Below are 21472 nucleotides of genomic sequence, written 5' to 3' on the forward strand. Positions count from 1 at the left end.
CACTTAAAATGTGGCTAGTGTGTGGTTCAGGAAGTGACTTTTATTTTATTTTAATTTATTTAAATTTAAATAGCCCATGACTGGTGGCTACTGAAAAAACAGAACAGTTGTTGGACTCTCCTTATTCAAAGAGACACCTTCTTTAATGGTACTATAGGGATACAGTAGATGAGCCTCGGTAAATATCGCTTTCATTCTTAGAGCCCCAGTTTCCTTATCTATAAATGGGAATAAGGACCACTATTCCACAAGACTTTTGTAAAAGGTGAACAAGATAATAAACATGAAAATTTAATAAATTACTATAAAGGAATAATTAATTACCCATTTCATGGACAGAAAATATTATATTAATGACTATTATCATTAGACAGTTAAAGGATATATAGCCAGGCATGGTGGCTCACGCCTATAATCCCAGCACTCAGGGAGGCTGAGATGGGAGGATCACTTGAGCCCAGAAGTTTGAGACTAGCCTAGACAATACAGTAGGACCCGGTTTCTACAAAAAAATACCAAAATTAGCCAGGTGGGATGACGTGCACAAGTAGTCTCAGCTACTCAGGAGGCTGAAGTGAGAGGATCACTTCAGCCTGAAATGCAGTGAGCCATGATGGAGCCCTGAACTCTAGCTTGGGCAACAAAGTGAGACTCTGAGACTCTCTCAAAAAAAAAAAAAAGATATGTATGATTAGACAGTTCAACTAAGTGTGTGTGGCATGATAAATAGCTTTAGTGAGATATAATTCACATACATACACCATTTAAAGCAAAATTTCAGTGGTTTTTTAGTATTTTCAGAATCGTACGATCATCATAATAAATTTTAGAGAATTTTCACCATCTCAAAAACATGAAAGTAGGTAGACGGTACCATAACGATTCAATAAAGTAAGCTGCATAGAACAGTATCTGTCACTGGGCAGGTAATATCCTCTGTAAGAGGAAACAGACTTATTAATGGAATCTGTGCTTGGGCTAACATCAGAGAGATATGGATTCATACCCCATTTCTGCAGTTTACTCGCTGTTTGTCCCCAGGCAGGTTCTCAAGAGGTGCAGTGAAGATTTAACAAGACCATGAATATAAAGCACTTCATGTAATGCCTAACACAAAGTGGATGCTCAGCTCTTCCATTTTCTCCCCCCAACAAGGGCATAATAAGGTCCATGAGAAGCTTAGACCATTATGGTTTACTGATGCCTCCTCAGCCAACTCTTAAAACTTTACCTAGAACACATTAGATGCTCAATAACACTTGCCAAATGAATAAATGAATTTTCTTACCAAGCTCCTGGGGTTCCCACATGTAAGGATCAACCCCTCCATAGCTGAAAGACTCATATCCTTGGGTCCCTGATTCTGCTCGATCATCCCCTTCTCGTTTCAACAACTTGTCCTTTGCTTTCTTAGCCTTCTGGACAAGACCTTGAAAAATGGAAAAAACGATACAAATGAATCATGAAGAACACCCATTAGAGTCAAGGGAAATCTCAAAAAACAAAAGTTGACGAAATAATTATCATTTGTTTCAAAATGCACCAGAAATATTAAGATCCCAAGTAAAATGCAGGAACAAGCACGCAAACACTATATTACAAATACTGCAGAGCAATATACTGGTCAGTCAACATTAGTTGGTTTAGGTGGCCAACATATGGGCTAAATTACTGCTCACTGCCAAATTTAAGAGCACAATTTTAAAAAGTTTTAAAATAAAATTTGATGAGGGAAACGGAGTGATGGAAATCTTTTCTCCTTTATCTTAATTGGAGTGGTTAAGTAGATATACATATTTTTCAAAACTTACTGAATTGGGCCAGGCGCAGTGCCTCATACCCATAATCCCAGTTTGAAAGGCCAAGGGAGGCAAAGGGAGGCAAAGGGAGGCAAATTGCTTGAGTCCAGGAGTTCAAGCCAGCCTTGACAACATAACAATACCCCATCTCTACTAAAAACGCAAAATTCTAGCTGGGTGTGGTGGCACACACCTGTGGGAGAATCACCTGACCCCAGGAGGTCGAGGCTGCAGTGAGCTGAGATTGTGCTACTGCACTCCAGCCTGGGCAACCAGAATGAGACCCTGTCTCAAAAAAAAAAAAAAAAAAAAAAAAAAAAAAAAAAAAATTAGAGTGTACACTTAAAAACTATACCTCAGTTAAAATAAAGTGGTTTTTTTTTGTTGTTGTTGTTTTGAGATGGAGTCTCGCTCTGTCACCCAGGCTGGAGTGCTATGGCACAATCTTGGCTCACTGCAACCTCCACCTCCCAGGTTCAAGCGATTCTCCTGTTTCAGCCTCCTGAACAGCTGGGACTACAAGCCCCCACCACCATATCCAGCTAACTTTTTTGTATTTTTAGTAGGAAAGGGATTTCTCCATGTTGGTCAGGCTGGTCTCGAACTCCTGACCTCAGGTGATCTGCCTGCCTCAGCCTCCCAAAGTGCTGGGATTACAAGTGTGAGCCACCGAGCCTGGCCTAGTTTTTTAAAAACTAAGTTCTATAGTACTAATTTATTTACCCCAGGAACTCATGAGTAAATTTTCTCATTTACCTCCAGTATGGGATTCAGCTAAACCTCCATTGCTGGACTGGTGTTCCCTATAAGGCTTAACTGGACACAGAGTTCTTCCTTCCCCACTATTGCCCACCCGCTTACTGAATCCATGTGAGAATATTTTCAAAAAGCTTCAAGAAAGAGATAAAACATCTACAACATAACACAAATGGAACCAGATTTGGTAAGAAGAGAAAATGAACATTTCCTGTATTTAGTCCTTGTATACATGAGGCACAATGCAAACTGCTTGCAAATACATTACGCCAGTTCATGATCACAATGTTATAAGGCAGGTAACAGCCCTACTTACAAATTAGGAAATGACATCAAAGATGGGGAAGAACTTGCTTCGTCCAAGATCATAGAGCTTATAGGTAACAGCAGGGCTGGAAGTAGACACTTCATCTGTCTGAAATGAGAGCTCCAGCTCTCCCCAGCTAGTGCTGATTCACAAACTATGCCTCTGCAGAACATGGGTTCTGCCACCTGTGCTGGGGAAGGGAACCACCTGTTAAACTGAACAATCAGCTGAATGGGGAAAAACAGAATTCTCAGTTCTAAGCTGCTCTCTTATGAATGTTCTTTAATCTTGGATGACTGCTATCCCTTTCTTCCACCAGAATCTACTAGAAACTCTCAGACTGAATATTAAATGATATCATTACTTTTACATTTTATTAATTTTTTAGAGACAGGGTCTCACACTATCACCCAGGCTGGAGTGCAGTGGTGTAATCATAGCTCACTGCAGCCTCGATCTCTTGGGCCTAAGCAATCCTCTCACCTCAGTCTTCCAAGTAGCTGGAACTATACGTGTGCACCATCGAGACTAGGTAATTCAAAAAAATTTTTTGTAGAGATGAGGGTCTCACTATGTTGCCCAGGCTGGCAGGCAGATAAGATTAGTAAGAATACACTTGTCTTTTTTTAAAGACAGTCAGGCCAATAAGCAAACCAAATCAGGAGATTATTGGTCACTCTGGGACAGCTTTTTCCAAACTGGAAAAATACCAAAACAAAAGTACATCCTTTAAAATCCACTGAAGTAATCTTTGTCTTTTCTTTCTTTTTTGAGATGGACTTTCACTCTTGTTGCCCAGGCTGGAGTGCAACGGCAGCAATCTCGGCTCACTGCAACCTCTGCCTCCTGGGGGTTCAAGGGATGCTCCTGCTTCAGCCTCCCGAGTAGCTGGGATTACGGGCATGTACCACCATACACAGCTGATTTTTGTATTTTTTTAGTAGAGACAGGGTTTCACCACGTTGGCCAGGCTGGTCTCAAACTCCTGGCCTCAGGTGATCTGCCTGCCTCAGCCTCCCAAAGTGCTGGGAGTACAGGCATGAGCCACCATGCCTGGCCTAGTAGTCTTTCCTAATAACAGGGGAATGTGAGTTAACAAATAACAATTCCGTTTTGCAAAAAACACTAAAGTAGCAGATTAAACAGGCATTCTATACCATTTAACCACTTCAGGAGACAGAAAAACTGCCTGGCAACCTTACCAGAATGGATTTAGCCCTTCCAGAGGAGGCCAATTAGGAATAATCCCATACATTTAAAAAAATACTCCAAAGCAAGAAACCACAGTCAATTTTCAGCTATCTTTTCTTCTACTTACTGAAAATGGGCTAAAGTGGAGTTGAACCAGGGCTAGGGCTTGAACCCACTAACTTTTTACTAATGACTAATCTATCTTTTCTTTTTTGAACTGCCCCCAAAATCTAATACCAAGGTTCACTCTTTTAGCTTTAATTTTTCACTTGCCTAAAACTAGCCATCTCATAACATTTCTAAGAACCAAAAGACCAAATGAAGAGGTGATCTGCTTTCAAAAGGGCTTTTCAAAAACCCTTTCATGTCAGTCCTTAAAACTTTACTTTGCTGATTCTGAAATGTAGAAAACTGCAACATAATCAAGAATTCCTTTCAAACTAAAGACATGATCATTAGTAGTACTAGAAGTAGAGATATGAGAGGTAGATCAGGGTGGAAAATAAAGGGAAAAACCAAGAGAATATTTTCTTTCTTGAGACAGAGTTTCACTCTCTCTCAGGATAGAATGTGACAGGCTTGATCTCCTGGGCTGAAGCGATCCTCCCACCTCAGCCTTCCAAGTAATTGGGACTACCAGTGCATGCCACTACAACTGGCTAATTTTTTTTAATAATTTTTTTTAGAGATGGTCTCACTGTTATCCAGTGTGGTCTCAAACTCCTGGGCTCAAGCAATCTTCCTGCCTTGGCCTCTCAAAGTACTAGTATTACAGGTGTGAGCCCCTGCAACCGGCTGAAGTAACTTTGTTTTTTGTTTTTATGTCAGGGTTTCACTCTGTTGCCCAGGCTGGAGTGCAGTGACATAATCATGGCTCATTGCAGCCTTGACCTCCTGGGCTCAAGGGATCCTGATGCCTCAGCCTCCCAAGTGAAGTGGCTAGGACTACAAGTGCATGCCACCACGCCCAGCCAATTAAATTTTTTTTCTTTGTATAGACAGGATCTATGTTGCCCAGGCTGGTCTCAAACTCCTGGGCTGAAATGATCCTCCCCACTTTGGCCTCCCAAAGTGCTGGGATAACAGGTGTGAGCCACTGTGCCCAGCCAAGGATCCTTTCAAGTTTCTTTCACAAGGCACAAAATTTCTACTCTATTTAGTATTCCTTAAATAGATTCCTATATCTCTATTCTATTAATGTAAATAACCTTAAACATTTTTCCTCTTAAAAAAGAGTCATTGTAGGAATCTGAGAACAGTCTCTAACCTCTATACCCACTGGTATCACCAGTTTTAGCAATGGTATTGTAAATGACTTAGTTCAGCTGACACCAAGACTGGAAGCTAGTTGAAAACCATGGAGGCTCTTAGGTTGTCCAAAGGAAACTTTTATAATCAGGTTTTTTAGTTTTGTTTTTGCATCATTTCCCCCAGGAAGCTGCAATGCATGCTGTGATTGGAACATGGGCATTTCATCCTCAGTGATGTCACGTGCAAAGGGAAGCACTGGACTTAGAGATAACAGAAGACCTACATTCCAGGCCTAGCTCTGCCAATTCCTGTGTGACCGTGGATAAGTAACTCAACGCCTCTTGAGCCTCACTTCACTTACTATCTATAAAATGAGACCAATCACCTTCTTTTTTTTTGTTTTGTTTTGAGATGGAGTCTTGCTCTGTCACCACGCTGGAGTGCAATGGCGCGATCTCGGGTCACTTGCAACCTCTGCTTCCCAGGTTCAAGCAATTCTCCTGCCTCCGCCTCCTGAGTAGCTGGGACTACAGGCACGCGCCATCACGCCCAGCTAATTTTTATATTTTTAGTAGAGATGGGGTTTCACCATGTTGGCCAGGATGTTCTTGAACTCTTCACCTCATGATTGGCCCGCCTCAGCCTCCCAAAGTGCTCTCGCGCGCGCGCTCTCTCTCTCTCTCTCTCTCTCTCTCTCTCTCTCTCTCTCTCTCTCCCCTCCCTCTCCCCTCCCCTCTTCTCTCTCTCTTTCTCTTTCTCTCTCTCTCTCTCTCTCTCTCTCTCTCTCTCTCGCCCAAGCAAAAATGCAGTGGCACAATCACCACTCACTACAGCCTTGATCTCCCTGGGCTCAACCAATCCTCCAGTACCTGGGACTACAGGCACATACCTCCATGCCTGGCTAGTTTTTTAAAAATTTTTTTGAGAATGGGTTTCGTCATGTTGCCCAGGCTGGTCTTAAACTCCTGAGCTCAAGTGATCCGCCCACCTTGGCCTCCCAAAGTGCTGCAAATAGAGACGTGAGCCACTGTGCCCCGCAAGAGGAGCAGCATCTTATTTGGAGATTAGAATCTGAAGTCCAGGAAATACAATAAATGTATGTATAGTCAAAAGTACCTTTGAAGAATTCTTTCCACAGCTCCCTCAGATCTGAGCTCTTGGAAGCTCAAAAACCAAGGTTTTTAGGTTGTTTCTCTTTGTTCTGCAACTATGACCTTCCTTTTTCTGAGGTATAGAGGGCAAGATACCAATTGGGGAAGGAAGGATGGTGGGAAGGCCTAAATCTGTGACAGGTAAAATGGGTGTATAATGTGCCTCCACCATCATAGCAAAGGAAAGAAATGCCTCTCCAAACCCTGTTAAGCTGGTGGTCAGAGAACTGTCAAGCCAGATCACAGTGGTTACATTTACTAGATTCAAAGTCAGACTGTGTTTCACTGAGCGGCTTTAGACATGTTATCTAATCTGTGTGTGTGCCCTCATCAGCAAAACGTGGCTCACAGCCACAAAGTTATTGTGAGGATTAAATGAAATTAATAAACAGGGAGATTCTGAAAATGCCTGGCACATGACAAACTCTAGTCATCTGTTTGCTACTACTATTATCATATTCCTGTAGCAACACCGAAGCTGATAAGAACTATCTCATGAGTTAAAGCTCTCACTGACAGCAGGGGATAGGCAAGGCAAGGTCCTCACTTCTTACTTTTAATTTGCCCTTTGACATCACGGTCTTCCCCCGAGTGCTCTTCCTCGTAATGTGAATGAAGCTGATAGAAAGACTGCAGATCCTTCAGGCACAGAGGGCAGAGAAAGCCCTCCCTCACCTCCCCTGGGTCGTCCAGAGAAGCCATGGCAGTGCCCCTCTCAACCCTAAGAAGACAGGGATCTCATGCCAAGAGTCAGCTTGATTCCTTCCAAGGAACCACGGTTCCTGCAGCATTCCCTTAATCAAGCAGTACACAGATGGTGAGGAAGTGGCTTCATGGCCTTGGATGAGGTTCCCTCTCTGGAATAGGAGGAGCCCTAAGAAAGGAAAGAAGAAGGAAAAAAAGCCAATTCAGGCAAACTGGTAGCAACTGAGAATTTTCTTCATTCTTTTCACAGTACAACAGTGCAAGTTTGTTTGTTCAGTGCAAGTTTGAGAAAACAAACTCTTTCTCAAATCCTTAGCCCAACCAAGCTGCGAAACCTAAGATGTAAAAACATCACTGGACAACAACAACTCAATGAAGTGGGAAGCACAGATTCTTGAAAAAAAGCAAATACCTTGACAATTCTCTTACATTCATTCCAAATGATTCAGTTTCATAATTCGTATGCCACTTTAGCCACTGGGGGAGTGTCTGAAGTACTTATCAACAAGCAGAAGTTTTTACTTGACGCTCTTTACCTTGATTGTTTACTTGACCACATATGGTGAGTTCTTAACACTTGTAAGGCACCTGTGTTAGAAATGCAAAGATGAAAAAGACATAGTATCTGCCATAAAAAACTTACAAAAAAAACCAAAAATCCTAACACCAGTTAAAGAGAAACATTAGAAATCTACTAGTCAAAAAGAAAAAATACATTTTATATTTATAGTGCACTTATCTCCAATGGGCTTACGAGATTTTTTTTAAAGAGACAGCATCTTGCTCTGTCACCTGGTGAGCTATAACTGCTCACTGCAGCCTCAACTTACTGGGCTCAAGTGGTCATCCTGCCTCAGCCTCCCAAGTAGCTGGGACTACAGGAGTGTGCCACCATACCCAGCTAATTTTTAAAATTTTTATAGAGACAGGGTCTTGCTATGTTTCCCAGGTGGATCTCTAACTCCTGGCCTCAAGCAGTCCTCTTGCCTGAGCCTCCCAAACTGCTGAGATTACAGATGTGAGCCACTGCACCAATAGATGTTATAAGCCAGTAAGTGACAGCTGAGTAGCAAACCTAATGTTCTCCACTACTCCAGAAATAAAAGGCTGGCCAGGCATGGGTGCTCACACCTGTAATCCCAGCACTTTGGGAGGCCGAGGCAGGCAGATCACCTGAGGTCAGGAGTTCAAGATCAGCCTGGCCAATATGATGAAAACCCATCTCTCCAAAAAATAGAAAAATTAGCCAGGTGTGGTGGCAGGTGTCTGTAATCTCAGCTTGTTGGCTGAGGCAGGAGAATCACTTGAACCCAGGAGGCAGAGTTGCTGTGGGCTGAGATCACGCCATTGCACTCCAGCCTCGGCAACAAGAGCGAAATTCCGTCTCTAAATAAATAAATAAAAGGCTTTGGTGGCTAAATATTTCAGGGCTTAATAAGTTACATTCTCTTTCTTACAAAAAAAAAAAAAAAGAGAGAGAGAGAGAGAGAATGTAACTTAATAAGTTACATTCTCTTTCTTTTCCATGGTAAAGTCACTTTCAATGTCACCTCATAAAGACTCCCAGTCACAGGAGAAATCTAGACAAAACCATTTCACAAAAGCAGAGAAATTTCTCCCAAAGAACCTGGGGCTCCAAGTCACAGTATATAGTGAGAGGGGATGTGTGACCCTTAGCTTTGGATGGACTGTAGAAGACCACCGAGGAGGGACTGCCTGGTCCTCAAAGCTGAAGGGTGGCAGCAACTCAGAAAATAAACAAATGAGACACCAAGCCCCTATTTTTTCCCTCTAGTTAAGAAACCCAGTGACTACATACATGCAGATCCCTGCCTTTTTTCCAAAGAAATATAGCAGCTCTAGGTCTGGCCTGTTCCCTCCCCAGCCAGTGGTTCAACTGATGCTGACTCTGACAGCTCCCTTCCTACCCATGCACTCACCTCTGACAACCACAAATCAAACACGAAGCCCACCACAACCATGCCACACAACCACCCTTCACACCTCAGCCCAAAGCCAAACCTAACTTCCTCAAAGAAATGCCTCTCTTATTCAGGGCATCAGAATGACTTCTTCACAGCACTCATCTCAATTTATAACTGCAGGTACATATGTGCAGTGACTAAGTAAGCCTGTAAAATCTGTGAGGGCGGGCACAGACTCTGTATGTTTTCCCCTTTGCTGACTCCCCAGGGTTTAGCGCAGTACCTGGCACGCACAATGAAGAAACACAATAAAGCTCCATGAATGGAATGAACAAATGAATAAACTCTAAAATCATCTAAGCATACACCATAAACAAATCTAACACAAACCGCGGAATAGGACCCCACAACCATAACTGAACACATATGCAAGCCCCTCGGACTCTAAATCATGTAAAAAGTAAAAACACACACACACACAATACTTACATGTTCTGCAACTACAAACAGCATGACTGTCACCCCGCCATAGGCCACAACGAGGACACATCCCACAGCAGCACTCAACCCGTTCTCACGACTGCACACAACCACAACCCACATAACTAACACGATTTTTTTTTTTTTTTTGAGATGGCGTTTCGCTCTTGCTGCTCAACCTGGATTGCAATGGCGCGATCTCGGCTCACAACCTCCGCCTCCCGGGTTCAAGTGATTCTCCTGCCTCAGCCTCTCGAGTAGCTGGGATTACAGGTGCGCACCACCACACCCGGCTAATTTTGTATTTTTAGTAGAGATGGGGTTTCTCCATGTTGGCCAGGCTGGTCTCGAACTCTCGACCTCAGGTGATCCGCCCACCTCAGCCTCCCAAAGTGCTGGGATTACAGGCGTGAGCCACCGCGCCCGGCCACTAAAACGATTATACATTCGTCGCATGACTATACACAACACGAACGACTCAACCTCGCGGAGCAGAGATGACAACGTCACACATCGCACACACATCACACAAAACGCTCCAAACATCTCCATACGAACTCAGAATACAAACGCTTCAGCTTTACACAACCAGAGAACCAAACACAACCGCTCGGAAGACAAGCACCCACCCACTTCCCCCACAGCTGCAAAACCAAACCCGAGTGTCTACGCCCCCCGTAACCGCACAACTACACAGAGCCCAATCACCTCAGGCACACCCAAGCGAAACGCACGGCCTGAAACCGGCATCTCCCACCTCTCACGTCACACCCACCACAACCACACACGGCCCACACCCACAACGGCACGCCCGTCTCCGTTCTGAGAGGAGCCGTGTCCCCGTCCCTCAGACTGGGCCTGACCCTCTGCACCCGGCCGGCCTTCTGCAGGCACGCAGGCCTTTCCAATCCCTTGGGCCCGGGTTCTGGGCCTCCACCGCCCCTCACACAGCCGCGGACGCCATCTCCATCGATAGCTCGGCACTCGGCAGGCACGCCTGCGGCGGCGAATCAACCGTAAGGCACGCTGATAGACAGACGCCTGTCGAGCGCCGAGTCTTCGAGGGAGCGAAAAGGGCGGATACAGATTCGACTAGTGAAGGGCAGGCCGGCGGCTTCTGCGCAGGCGCTATCCGAACGAGGGCGGGGACGGGGGTGGGGAGAGGAGGTGGGGCTCGGTAATTTTATGCGGTTCTTAGGTCCCAGATTCGAACAGGCGGCGCGTCAAAGCCAGCCACTGGCTCTGCATTCCATTGTACAGCTGGGAAAGCTGAGGCCAACAGATCTTTGGCTCTCGACCAATGTGCTCAAAGAATAAGGCAGCCAAGGAGTCGAAGTTCCTGAAGGCTAGAGACAGAAAAAATATTCGGGGGACGTGGAGGCGACGCAAGCTGCAGGAATAGAAACACATGAGTGAGAGTGGAGACTTGGTATAAGAAGGTGTATCTCGGGGGTGTACAGCATGGCCAAACCTGTGGAAAAGATGGCATTTTCAAAAGGCAGGACGATTGATCAGCCAGGACCTACTCTGGGCCTACGCCGTGCTGGATACCATAGGGTATAGAGAGGCAGAACCTCATCCCAGTCCCGGAGACCTATTTGCTTTGTGCCCTGCACACGTTCTGGACCTTAGCAATGGCCAGGCTCCAGGAGCAAGAGCTGCAGAGAACGATGGGACGATCCTGGGGCTCCATTTACATCCCTGCAGTGTTACTGACCCCCTTTTACAGGAGTCAAATGGGGATGATAATGATAGTCTCTGCCTCATAGGGTTGTGAAGATTAAGTGAGATAATTGGACGGTAGGTGGGTGTCCTGCATACTGGTTTTGCCCATCTCACTTTCCCTGCCTTCAAAGAGTATTCCCCACCTGGTCTCTGGACAGGAGCACTGCGCCTCCATCACCTTGCATTTAAGGACATGGGGCTCCGGACTTGGAGAGCATTGAGTTTTTGGAAAGCAATCACCAGTCAAAGGGCAGTGAACTAGGGATCTAGAGACCTAGGTTCTAGCCCTGGCTGTACCTTACTTCGTGGCTTTCAGCCGGTCGTTTCCCCTCTCTTGGCCTGGGTTCACCCATTTGTACAGAAGAAATTGGTGCCAGTGACTTAAAAGCCTTTTCTCTCAATTTGATGGCCAATTTTTTCTTTAACGCTACAAAGTCAGCAGGAGCGAATAATGACTTCCCTTTGTTTGCTGATACAGGCAAGGAAGAGGCTTCCCAACCTGTCAGAAGCAAAGCAATAGGCCCAGCTTCCAGTGTCCATCACTAGCCTCTGCCTTAGGTCCCAAAAGCCAGGACGTGGGAGTAAAACCAACCTCTTGAATGTCTGAGGCCACGGAGGTCCCAGAACAAGCACTTTGGGCAGCTGAGGCAGGCAGATCATTTGAGGTCAAAAGTTTGAGAACAGTCTAGCCAACATGGTGAAACCTCTTTTCTACCAAAAATACAAAAAAGTAGCTGGGTGTAGTGTTGCATGCCTGTAATCCCAGCCACTCAGAAGGTTGAGGTAAGAGAATCGCTTGAACCCAGGAGGCAGAGGTTGCAGTGAGTCGAGATGGTGCCACTGCCCTCCAGCCTGGGGGACAAAGCAAGACTACCTCAAAAAAGAAAAGAAAAGAAAAGAAAAAACATATTCATCATTTCATTTGCTCAGAAAAGCAATGGCAATGTGGCCTCACCTTGTAAGTTAACTCTGGAGATCACAATGGATTGAACACTGCTCTCAATATTGTTAATGATAATGACAAAGACCTTCCTATATGCTTCACACTTCATCAAAAGTACTTTCTTTAATCTTTTAGGCAACTCTTTTACTATTTCCATTTTGATAATAATAATGACTAATATTTACTGAGCGATTTGCACATGCCAAACACTGTTCTATGTGCTTTACATATCAACTCATTTAATTCTCATGCAACCCAATGATGTACAAACCGTACAAAATGTAATATTATTCCCATTTTATAGAAGGGAAAGTGAGGCACAGAGCAGTTAGGTGACTTCCCCAATATCACCAGCTGGTAAGCCTTGACCCCAGAGTCATCTTGCCTTGAGGCTTTCACAATCCCCACTTTTCTTTCCACTGTGAAGTGCTAATAGACTTACTGCACCTCTCAGCCTCCTCCAGGCACCACTCCTGTACTGGGCATAGAGAGGGGGTATAAGCCAGTTAGTTCAAGAAGGGAAGTGTGTACGTGCACACAGATGCTCTGGTGTCAGAGGAGAGACCAGCAGAGTCCCCTGCAGGAATGCAGGAAAGGGTTCCCAGAAGCCGGCAGCACGTGAGCATGGACCTCAGATAGAAATGATTGGGAAGGCCTTCCAGGCCAGGGGAACCACACATGCAAAGGCATAGTTATGGAGAAGGGCAGGAGTCCTTTAAGAAACTCAGAAAGCCGGGCGCGGTGGCTCAAGCCTGTAATCCCAGCACTTTGGGAGGCCGAGGCGGGTGGATCACAAGGTCAAGAGATCGAGACCATCCTGGTCAACATGGTGAAACTCCGTCTCTACTAAAAATACAAAAAAAAAAAAACAAAAACTAGCTGGGCTTCGTGGCGCGTGCCTGTAATCCCAGCTACTCAGGAGGCTGAGGCAGGAGGATTGCCTGAACCCAGGAGGCGGAGGTTGCGGTGAGCCGAGATCGCGCCATTGCACTCCAGCCTGGGTAACAAGAGCGAAACTCCGTCTAAAAAAAAAAAAAAAAAGAAATGATTGGGAAGGCCTTCCAGGCCAGGGGAACCACACATGCAAAGGCATAGTTATGGAGAAGGGCAGGAGTCCTTTAAGAAACTCAGAAAGCCGGGTGCGGTGGCTCAAGCCTGTAATCCCAGCACTTTGGGAGGCCAAGGCGGGTGGATCACGAGGTCAAGAGATTGAGACCATCCCGGTCAACATGGTGAAACCCCGTCTCTACTAAAAATACAAAAAATTAGCTGGGCATGGTGGCGCGTGCCTGTAATCCCAGCTACTCAGGAGGCAGGAGAATTGCCTGAACCCAGGAGGCGGAGGTTGCGGTGAGCCGAGATCGCGCCATTGCACTCCAGCCTGGGTAACAAGAGCGAAACTACGCCTCAAAAAAAAAAAAAAAGAAACTCAGAAAAAAGTTCATTCACACATAGAGGGATAATATCAAGCCACTCCTCCTCGATGCCAAAACTGTAGGCAGCTGCTTCTATTGAGAGCACCTCGGGTGTCTGGGTCTCTTCACCCTGGCCCTCTACCTTAGGCTTCTCTGTCTCTTTCTGTCCTTTTGTTCCTCTCTCTATCTCACTCTTTCACTTTCTCTTGGACCCTTATTTGTCTTAAGTTTATCTCAAGCAGCACAAGACATGTTGGCATCACATTAAAATCCTTGGGCAAGAAAATAAATTATGATATTGGTAACACAGCCATCCTTGGGGAAGATATGAGCACATCATGTAACTTCCTGAAGGGCCAGCTGCCCTCTGGGCTGGCTGGCCCCAGCTCCCAGGCTTCTGCCAGCTACTGTGGTCTGAGCCAGCAGGTTGAGGGAGTTGAAGGTGCCACACCCCATCTGCTGGCACAGGGAAATGAGGGTAATGACAGCATGGCAGAACCTTGCCGGGAGGAACAGGGCGAGGGCATGGCGGGCTGGGTGGTGTTCGTGAGAAGCAGGTGGCGGTTGCCGTGGCCCTGTCAGGAACAAAACAGGGAATGAGGAAAGAAGAAAGGGAAGAGAAAACGAGGGGAGGAAGGAAGAGGGAGGGAAAGAATGACAAGAAAAAAGTGAAGATGGAGCAAAGCATCGCGGTTACCAGCACATACTCCAGGCCAGTCGACCTGGGTTTGAATCCCAGCCCTGCCTCCTGTGGCCACGTGAACCCTGGGCAAGTCACTTAAATTCTCTGAGCGTCAGTGTCCTCATCCGTAAAATGAAATAATTATAGTACCCACCTCTTAGGTTGGAGGGTTGAATAGGTTAATATTTGGAAAGTGTTAGAACAGCACCTGGCACAGGAGGACTACGTAAATGTTTGTTAAATAAAGAAAAAAGGAAGAGCAGTGTGATTCAGATGCCTTGGCTGTTGTGTCGTGCTGAGTCAGACAATAGCATAGGAAGTGTGAGATCCAATCTGGTGTCATAGAAATAGCTTTGAGAGTCATGGCCTTGCCAGATGGGATGTCTATGAAAATAACTCAGAACAGAATCACATAACAACCAGATTCATTAAATCGAATAGTGGGTGGGGGAACAGCCTCAACAAACCTGAAAAGTAGGAAACATGGAATTGATTTGGGGGATGTGAGCTGGAAAGCCAACCAACTTTCAGGTATTGGCCTAGCGCCTTCTTTGACAAAGCAGGACCACTCCCAGCCCATCCGGGCCTGTGGTAAGTGGGAAGGAGGCACCACTCCCTTCTCTCTGTGCTGGTACCCAAGCCCTGCATTTGGCAAGTGAGGCACAGACTGGATTTCAGCATCCACTTACTCCACCCCGACCCCACTCCCAACTGTGCTGCACACAATCTGCATGGTGGCCCTAAGGACAGGGAAGAGGAAAATCAAGGTCACAGCCTGGTCCTCAAATCATGAGAAAAAGTCACACTGGTTGTCTGCAGCTTCAGATCTCATTCCATGACCCACATCTCTGGAGATACACACCTTCTTCAACCAGTTGAGAAGTTAACCTCAATTTTAACCCAGATTTGAAATGATCTGTGTGTATATTGTATTTTAAGTATTTCAGGTATTTAAGAAAGTTTGGCATGTTAGAGCATCTGACACATTCGTCTTGTGACTCCAATTTAAAATCTGTAACTCAGCAAATGACTTAGGCTTGTGATTTTTAAGTTCATTCAACAAACTATGCATGTATTAAGCACCTACGTAGGTGAGTGCCTGAGATAAGCAAAACAGACATTGATCCCTCAGGGAGTTGACATTCTCATGGAGAGACACAGATGCTAAACAATTCATATACTAAATAAGTATATTATATAGTGCATTCGAAAGTGGTAAGTGCTATAGAAAAAAATAGAGTAAAGGGAACAAGGAGTGCCAGGTTACAGAACTTATAGGGTGGTCAGCGTAGGCCTCATTGAGAAGGCAACATTTGAGCAAAGACTTGAAGGAAGTGAGCCATGTGGATCCCCTGGGGAAGAGTATTCCAGGCAGAGGGAACAGCCAGTGCAAAGTCCTCAGGTGAAAGTGGGCAGGGCAGGTTGAAGAAAAAGTAATGAATCTAACACCCATGTTCATAGCAATATTATTCACAATAGCCAAAAGATGGAGACACCTCAAATGTCCATCAACATATCGACAGAATAATCAAGAGTCAGCATGTTGTGTTTTTTTTTTTTTTTTTAGAGACAGGGTCTCACTCTGCTGCTTAGGCTGGAGTGCAGTGGTACAATCATCCCACCTTAGCCTCCTGAGTAGGTGGGACCACAGGCATGCACCACCATATCTAGCTAATGAAGAAAAAGTTTTAGAGGTGGGGTCTTGCTATGTCACCAGCTCAGAATGTAGTTTGAAGGGAGTTTATTCAGGTGCGAAGGTTGAGGACTACACCCTGGGACTACACACTTCCAAGTTACCTTGGCAAGTGCGCCAGAGAACAAACAACAGGCTCAAGCTTTTAATGCGAGAAAGGGTGAGGCAGGGCACAGCGGCTCCTGCCTGTAATCCCAACTAGTTGCTAGGCTGAGGCAGAAGGATTGCTTGAGGCCAGGAGCTTGAGACCAACCTAGGCAACATAATGAGACCCCATTTCTAAATAAAAATAATTATTATTATTATAAAGTTAAAAAAATTAGTTGGTGTCAGGTGTGGTGGTTCATGCCTATAATCCCAGCACTTTGGGAGGCCAAGGTAGGTGAATCGCTTGAGGTCACAAGTTTGAAACCAACCTGGCCAACATGGTGAAACCCCGTCTCTACTAAGATACAAAAATTAGCTGGGCATGGTGGCTCATACTTGTAATCCCAGCTACTGAGGAGGCTGATGCAGGAGACTCGCTTGAACCCAGAAGGCAGAGGTTACAGTGAGCCAAGATCACACCACTGCACTCTAGCCTGGGCAACACAGCCAAGACCCCTTCTTAAAAAAAAAAAATTAGCTGGGCATGGAGGTGGGCACTTGTAGTCCCAGATACTTGAGAGGCTGAGGCAGGAAGATCACTCGAGCCCAGGTGTTTGAGCTTACAGTGAGCTATGATCATGCTACTGCAGTCCAGCCTAGGCAACAGAGTGAGACCCTGTCTCAAAAAAGAGAGAGAGAGGCCGGGCATGGTGGCTCAAGCTTGTAATCCCAGCACTTTGGGAGGCCGAGGCGGGTGGATCACGAGGTCGAGAGATCGAGACCATCCTGGTCAACATGGTGAAACCCCGTCTCTACTAAAAATACAAAAAATTAGCTGGGCATGGTGGCACGTGCCTGTAATCCCAGCTACTCAGGAGGCTGAGACAGGAGAATTGCCTGAACCCAGGAGGCGGAGGTTGCGGTGAGCCGAGATTGCGCCATTGCACTCCAGCCTGGGTAACAAGATCGAAACTCCGTCTCAAAAAAAAAAAAAAAAAAAAAAAGAGAGAGAGAAAAAGGACAAATCCAGAGAGCTTACAATTACAGAAATTGTTCTCAGGAATTCTCACTGGTTTACAGAAATAACATTGGTTAATGATTGGCTGTACATTGTTAAACTATAGGGTATATGGCATTTGATGGCTACTTGGTGTCATACCAAGTGACTTCAAGAGGTAATTATTTAGCTCAAGGGGGAGTGAGATGTGACTGATGTTACATTTTATTTTTTATTATTTATTTGTTTACTTGGGTCTCTGTTGCCCAGTCTGCAGTGTAGTGGTGTGAGCATGGTTCACTGAAGCCTCGACATCCTGGGCTCAGGTGATCCTCCCACCTCAGCCTCCTGAGTAGCTGGGACTACATGCCAACCATGCCTGGCTAATTTTTCTATTTTTTGTAGAGATGGGGTTTCGCCATGTTGTCCAGTTGGTCTCGAACTCCTGAACTCAAGCAATCTGCCCACCTCAGCCTTCCAAAGTGCTGGGATTATAGGTATAAGCTACTGAAACTGGTCTGCTGTTACATTTAATTTAATTTAATTTTTTTTTTTTTTTGAGACAGAGTTTTGCCCAGGCTGTAGTGCAGTGGCACAATCTCGGCTTACTGCAATCTCTGCCTCCTGGGTTCAAACAATTCTCTTTCCTCAGTTTCCCGAGTAACTGGGAGTACAGGCATGAGCCACGAGGCCCAGCTAATTTTTTTGTATTTTTAGTAAAGATGGGGTTTCACCATATTGGTCAGGATGGTCTTGATCTCCTGACCTCGTGATCCGCCCACCTCAGCCTCCCAAAGTGCTGGGATTACAGGTGTGAGCCACCGTGCCCAGCCTTTTTTTTCTCTCTTTTTTTGAGTCAGAGTCTCACTCTGTTGCCCAGGCTGCAGTGCAGTGGCAAGATCTCAGCTCACTACAACCTTCACCTCACAGGTTCAACCGATTCTCATGCCTCCGCCTCCTGAGTAGCTAGGATCACAGGCGTGTGCCACTATGCCCTGCTAATTTTTGTATTCTTAGTAGAGATGGGGTTTCACCATATTGCCCAGGTTGGTCTTGAACTCCTGACCTCAAGTGCTCTGCCTGCCTCGGCCTCCCAAAGTACTGGGATTACAGATATGAACCACTGTAACTGGCCTGCTGTTAGCATTTTAAATGTCTTTCTGGGCCTGATAATTTAAAGGGGCTAGCATTTCTCAGAAAAAGGTTTTCTTTCTCAAACAGATGAATGAATAAACAAAATATGGTCTATGCTTATGACAAAATATTATTCAGCCATAAAAAGGAAATGAATTTTGATATCTGATACAACATGGATGGATCTTTTTCATTACATTTAGTGAAATAAGTCAGACACAGGAGGACAAATACTATATGATTCCACTATGTGAGATACCCAGAATAGTCAAATTCATAGAGACAGACAGTAAAATAAAGGTTACTGGGGATGAGGGGAGAGAGAGTTACTGTTTAAAGTGTATGGAGTTTTGTAAGGGACGATGAACAAGTTTTGAGTATAGATAGTAGAGCTGGTTACATAACATTGTGACTGTATTTAATGCCACTGAACTGTGCACTTACAAGTGGTTAAAATGATAACTAGTGTGTTGTGTATATTTGACCACAATAAGCAAAGTAATTGCTAGGCGAGATATCAGAGCCCTGGCAATGGAAAGTGAGTGGCTCACAGGTATTAAGAGTTTGCCGACAACAGTATAGGATTGAAAGGGAAAGTTTTATGAGATAGAAAGAACCCTGCATCAGAGTACAGCCGGTGCCTCAGCAAGAGGGGACTGCTCAAGCCGTGGTGGATTTTCCTTTGGGGCATTTATGGACCTTAAGGGAGCTCAAGAGTAATGTGGACCATATTAGCCACATCAGTCATAATAAATGGAGGCTGAGGCAGGAGAATTGCTTGAACCAGGAAGGTGAAGGTTGCAGTGAGCCAAGATTGCATCACTACACTCTAGCCTGAGCAACAAGAGCAGAACTCCATCTCAAAAAAAACCAGAAGGTTACATTTGTAGACGTTTTGGTGCCTTGATGTCAGCAAGGGTTGCACAGTGAGTTTTGACTGCATGCATTCCGGAGATGTATAGAAATCCTGGTTACTGACACATTTTGGGGAAAGAAGCCTGGTACCAGATGCTGGCTTTAGGTCATAGGGAGGCTGAATTACTTCTGAATTCCTCAGATGAGGAGTGTCGCCTCTGGATGGTCTGCTTGGTGGCCACCAGGCGATCTTTGCTCTCCTCAGAAATGAGACCAGTGTGGCTGAAGCAGAGGACGTGAGGGAGAGAGTTATGGGAAATCACGTCTGAGAGCTCAAGGGTGAGGGGAGGTTGCAGCCACCGAAGGGACTTTGGCCTTTACTGTGAATGAGGTGGGAGCCGGGGGAGGTTCTGAGTGGCGGAGCGACAGGATGTGACCTCTGGCTGCTTGGTTGGGAAGAGACACGGGGTCAGAAATGCCAAGTGTGCGTGGCACATAGTAAACCCTCCAGAAGTGTCAGGCGACAGGATGCACACGGAGTCCCTAGAAAGAGACATCAACTGTAACGTGGGCACCTCTGGGGAAGGGAATGGAGTGGTGGGGAGACTGACTTTCCACAATGTAGGCTTTTTCCTGTGATTTGAATTGCTTTTTCCTCCATATGTATTTTTCTCAAAAATATCTAAATCAAAAAAATTAAGGAAAAGGAAAATGGGGGAAGACTGAAAAATCAGCAGAAAGCAAAACTGGGGATAGGGTCCAGAAGCCACCCCTTTCTCCAGAGTTGTTTCCCCTTCATGTACCTCGGTTTGCTCTTCTGCGATAAGGGAGGCACTTGGCAGGCTCAAAAACCTCATGCCCAGGGGAGTCGTTTGCCCCAGCTCGAGCCTCAGCTGAATTCCCACCTTGCTCCTAGTTGGGGGTGGGCTCCCTCCATTTCTAGCTTATGGGCTGTGTTAGCAGGATCAGCGAGGGTTGTAAGGAGCCTTCTCAGCCACGAGGAGGCGACATCTGACCACTTTAGAACCTTGAAGCGAACTCGGGTATCCAAACCCAACATGGTTCTGCTGGTTCACTTCCAAGGCTCCCTTCTGCTGGCTGAGCATCCCAGCAGCCGGGGGTGGGAGAGGCAGCCTCTCTACCTGCACAACACGCTGCCATGTTCTGGACCAGCCTTGGATCTTCCACAGAGCCCTGGATTCTTTTATCTCTGGAGCCCCACTCCTAAACCTGCTCTTCCCACAGCCCTTCCATCCATGTGCTCTGGCCAAGAACTGTGGAGTCATCTTTCACTTCTTTCTTTCTCTCACATCCAACTTTTTTTTTTTTTTTTTTTTTTATACGGGTCTGACTCTGTCACCCAGGCTGGAGTGCAGTGATACGATCTTGGCTCATTGCAACCTCTGCCTCCCACACTTCAGTCATCCTCACACCTCAGCCTCCTGAGTAGCTGGAACCACAGGCACACACCACCACGCCCGGCTAATTTTCATGTATATTTATATATATATATTTGTAGAGACAGGGTCTCACTTTGCTGCCCAGGCTGGTATACAACTCCTCAGCTTAATTGATCCACACACCTCGGTCTCCTAAAATTCTGGGATTACAGGTGTGAGCCACTGTGTCCCACCTCACCTCCCACTTCTAACCCATCAGCAAGCCCTGTCAGCTTTTACTTTGGAATGAATCTAGAATATACCCACTTCTCACTACCTCACTACTTATATACAGTGCCCTTGGCATAAGTAACTCCATGTTAGAAAGACTCCATCTTACATTTCAAAAGGCATCATGCCAACGAGGACCAGATATCTGCCTCATCAATAGAAGGAACATCAATAACCTCTTCTCATACTATTGGTTAAGGTGGAAAATTGAAATATTTATTATTAAGAAACTATATAAAGTAGCTACTAATATTGCATAATGTGGGCCCTAGGAAAGAAAATTAAGCAAGCATGCCAGAAGGCTTGTCGCTCAAATATCGTGCTTAGTGTTGAATACCGGACAGAGTTGGAAGTCAGCAAATGACTCCCTGTGTGATCCCCTGAGGATGTAGTCAGGTTCAAGGGCCCACCCCCCAGAATGTTAAACCTTTGTTTAGCAGATCCACTAAAGAAGAAATCTCTGCACTTTTTTTTTTTTTTTTTTTTTGAGATGGAGTTTCACTCTTGTTACCCAGGCTGGAGTGCAATGGCGCGATCTCGGCTCACCGCAACCTCCGCCTCCTGGGTTCAGGCAATTCTCCTGCCTCAGCCTCCTGAGTAGCTGGGATTACAGGCATGCGCCACCATGCCCCGCTAATTTTTTGTATTTTTAGTAGAGACGGGGTTTCACCATGTTGACCAGGATGGTCTCGATCTCTCGACCTCG

The 21472-nt window shown here is 45.6% G+C and overlaps 1 protein-coding gene across 7 annotated transcripts in view; it reads right to left on the reverse strand.

Annotated features, from left to right (window-relative positions):
- RBSN (rabenosyn, RAB effector) overlaps positions 1–10601 on the reverse strand; it is a 30866-nt gene extending 20265 nt beyond the window's left edge. Inside the window, exons 1-4 of one of the 7 annotated variants that reach the window (XM_074404112.1) lie at positions 10429–10601; positions 7590–7748; positions 7010–7329; positions 1289–1429 (exon numbers count right to left, since the gene is read on the reverse strand). In XM_074404112.1, the coding sequence (XP_074260213.1) occupies positions 1289–1429; positions 7010–7157 (289 nt within the window). In that variant the 5' untranslated portion in view covers positions 7158–7329; positions 7590–7748; positions 10429–10601. The other 6 variants (XM_010336919.3, XM_074404110.1, XM_074404109.1 and 3 more) reach the window with 6 other exon arrangements.
- Between the last annotated feature and the right edge of the window lie 10871 nt (positions 10602–21472).

Source organism: Saimiri boliviensis, chromosome 8 (assembly GCF_048565385.1).
Source record: "Saimiri boliviensis isolate mSaiBol1 chromosome 8, mSaiBol1.pri, whole genome shotgun sequence".
Classification (NCBI taxonomy): Eukaryota; Metazoa; Chordata; class Mammalia; order Primates; family Cebidae; genus Saimiri; species Saimiri boliviensis.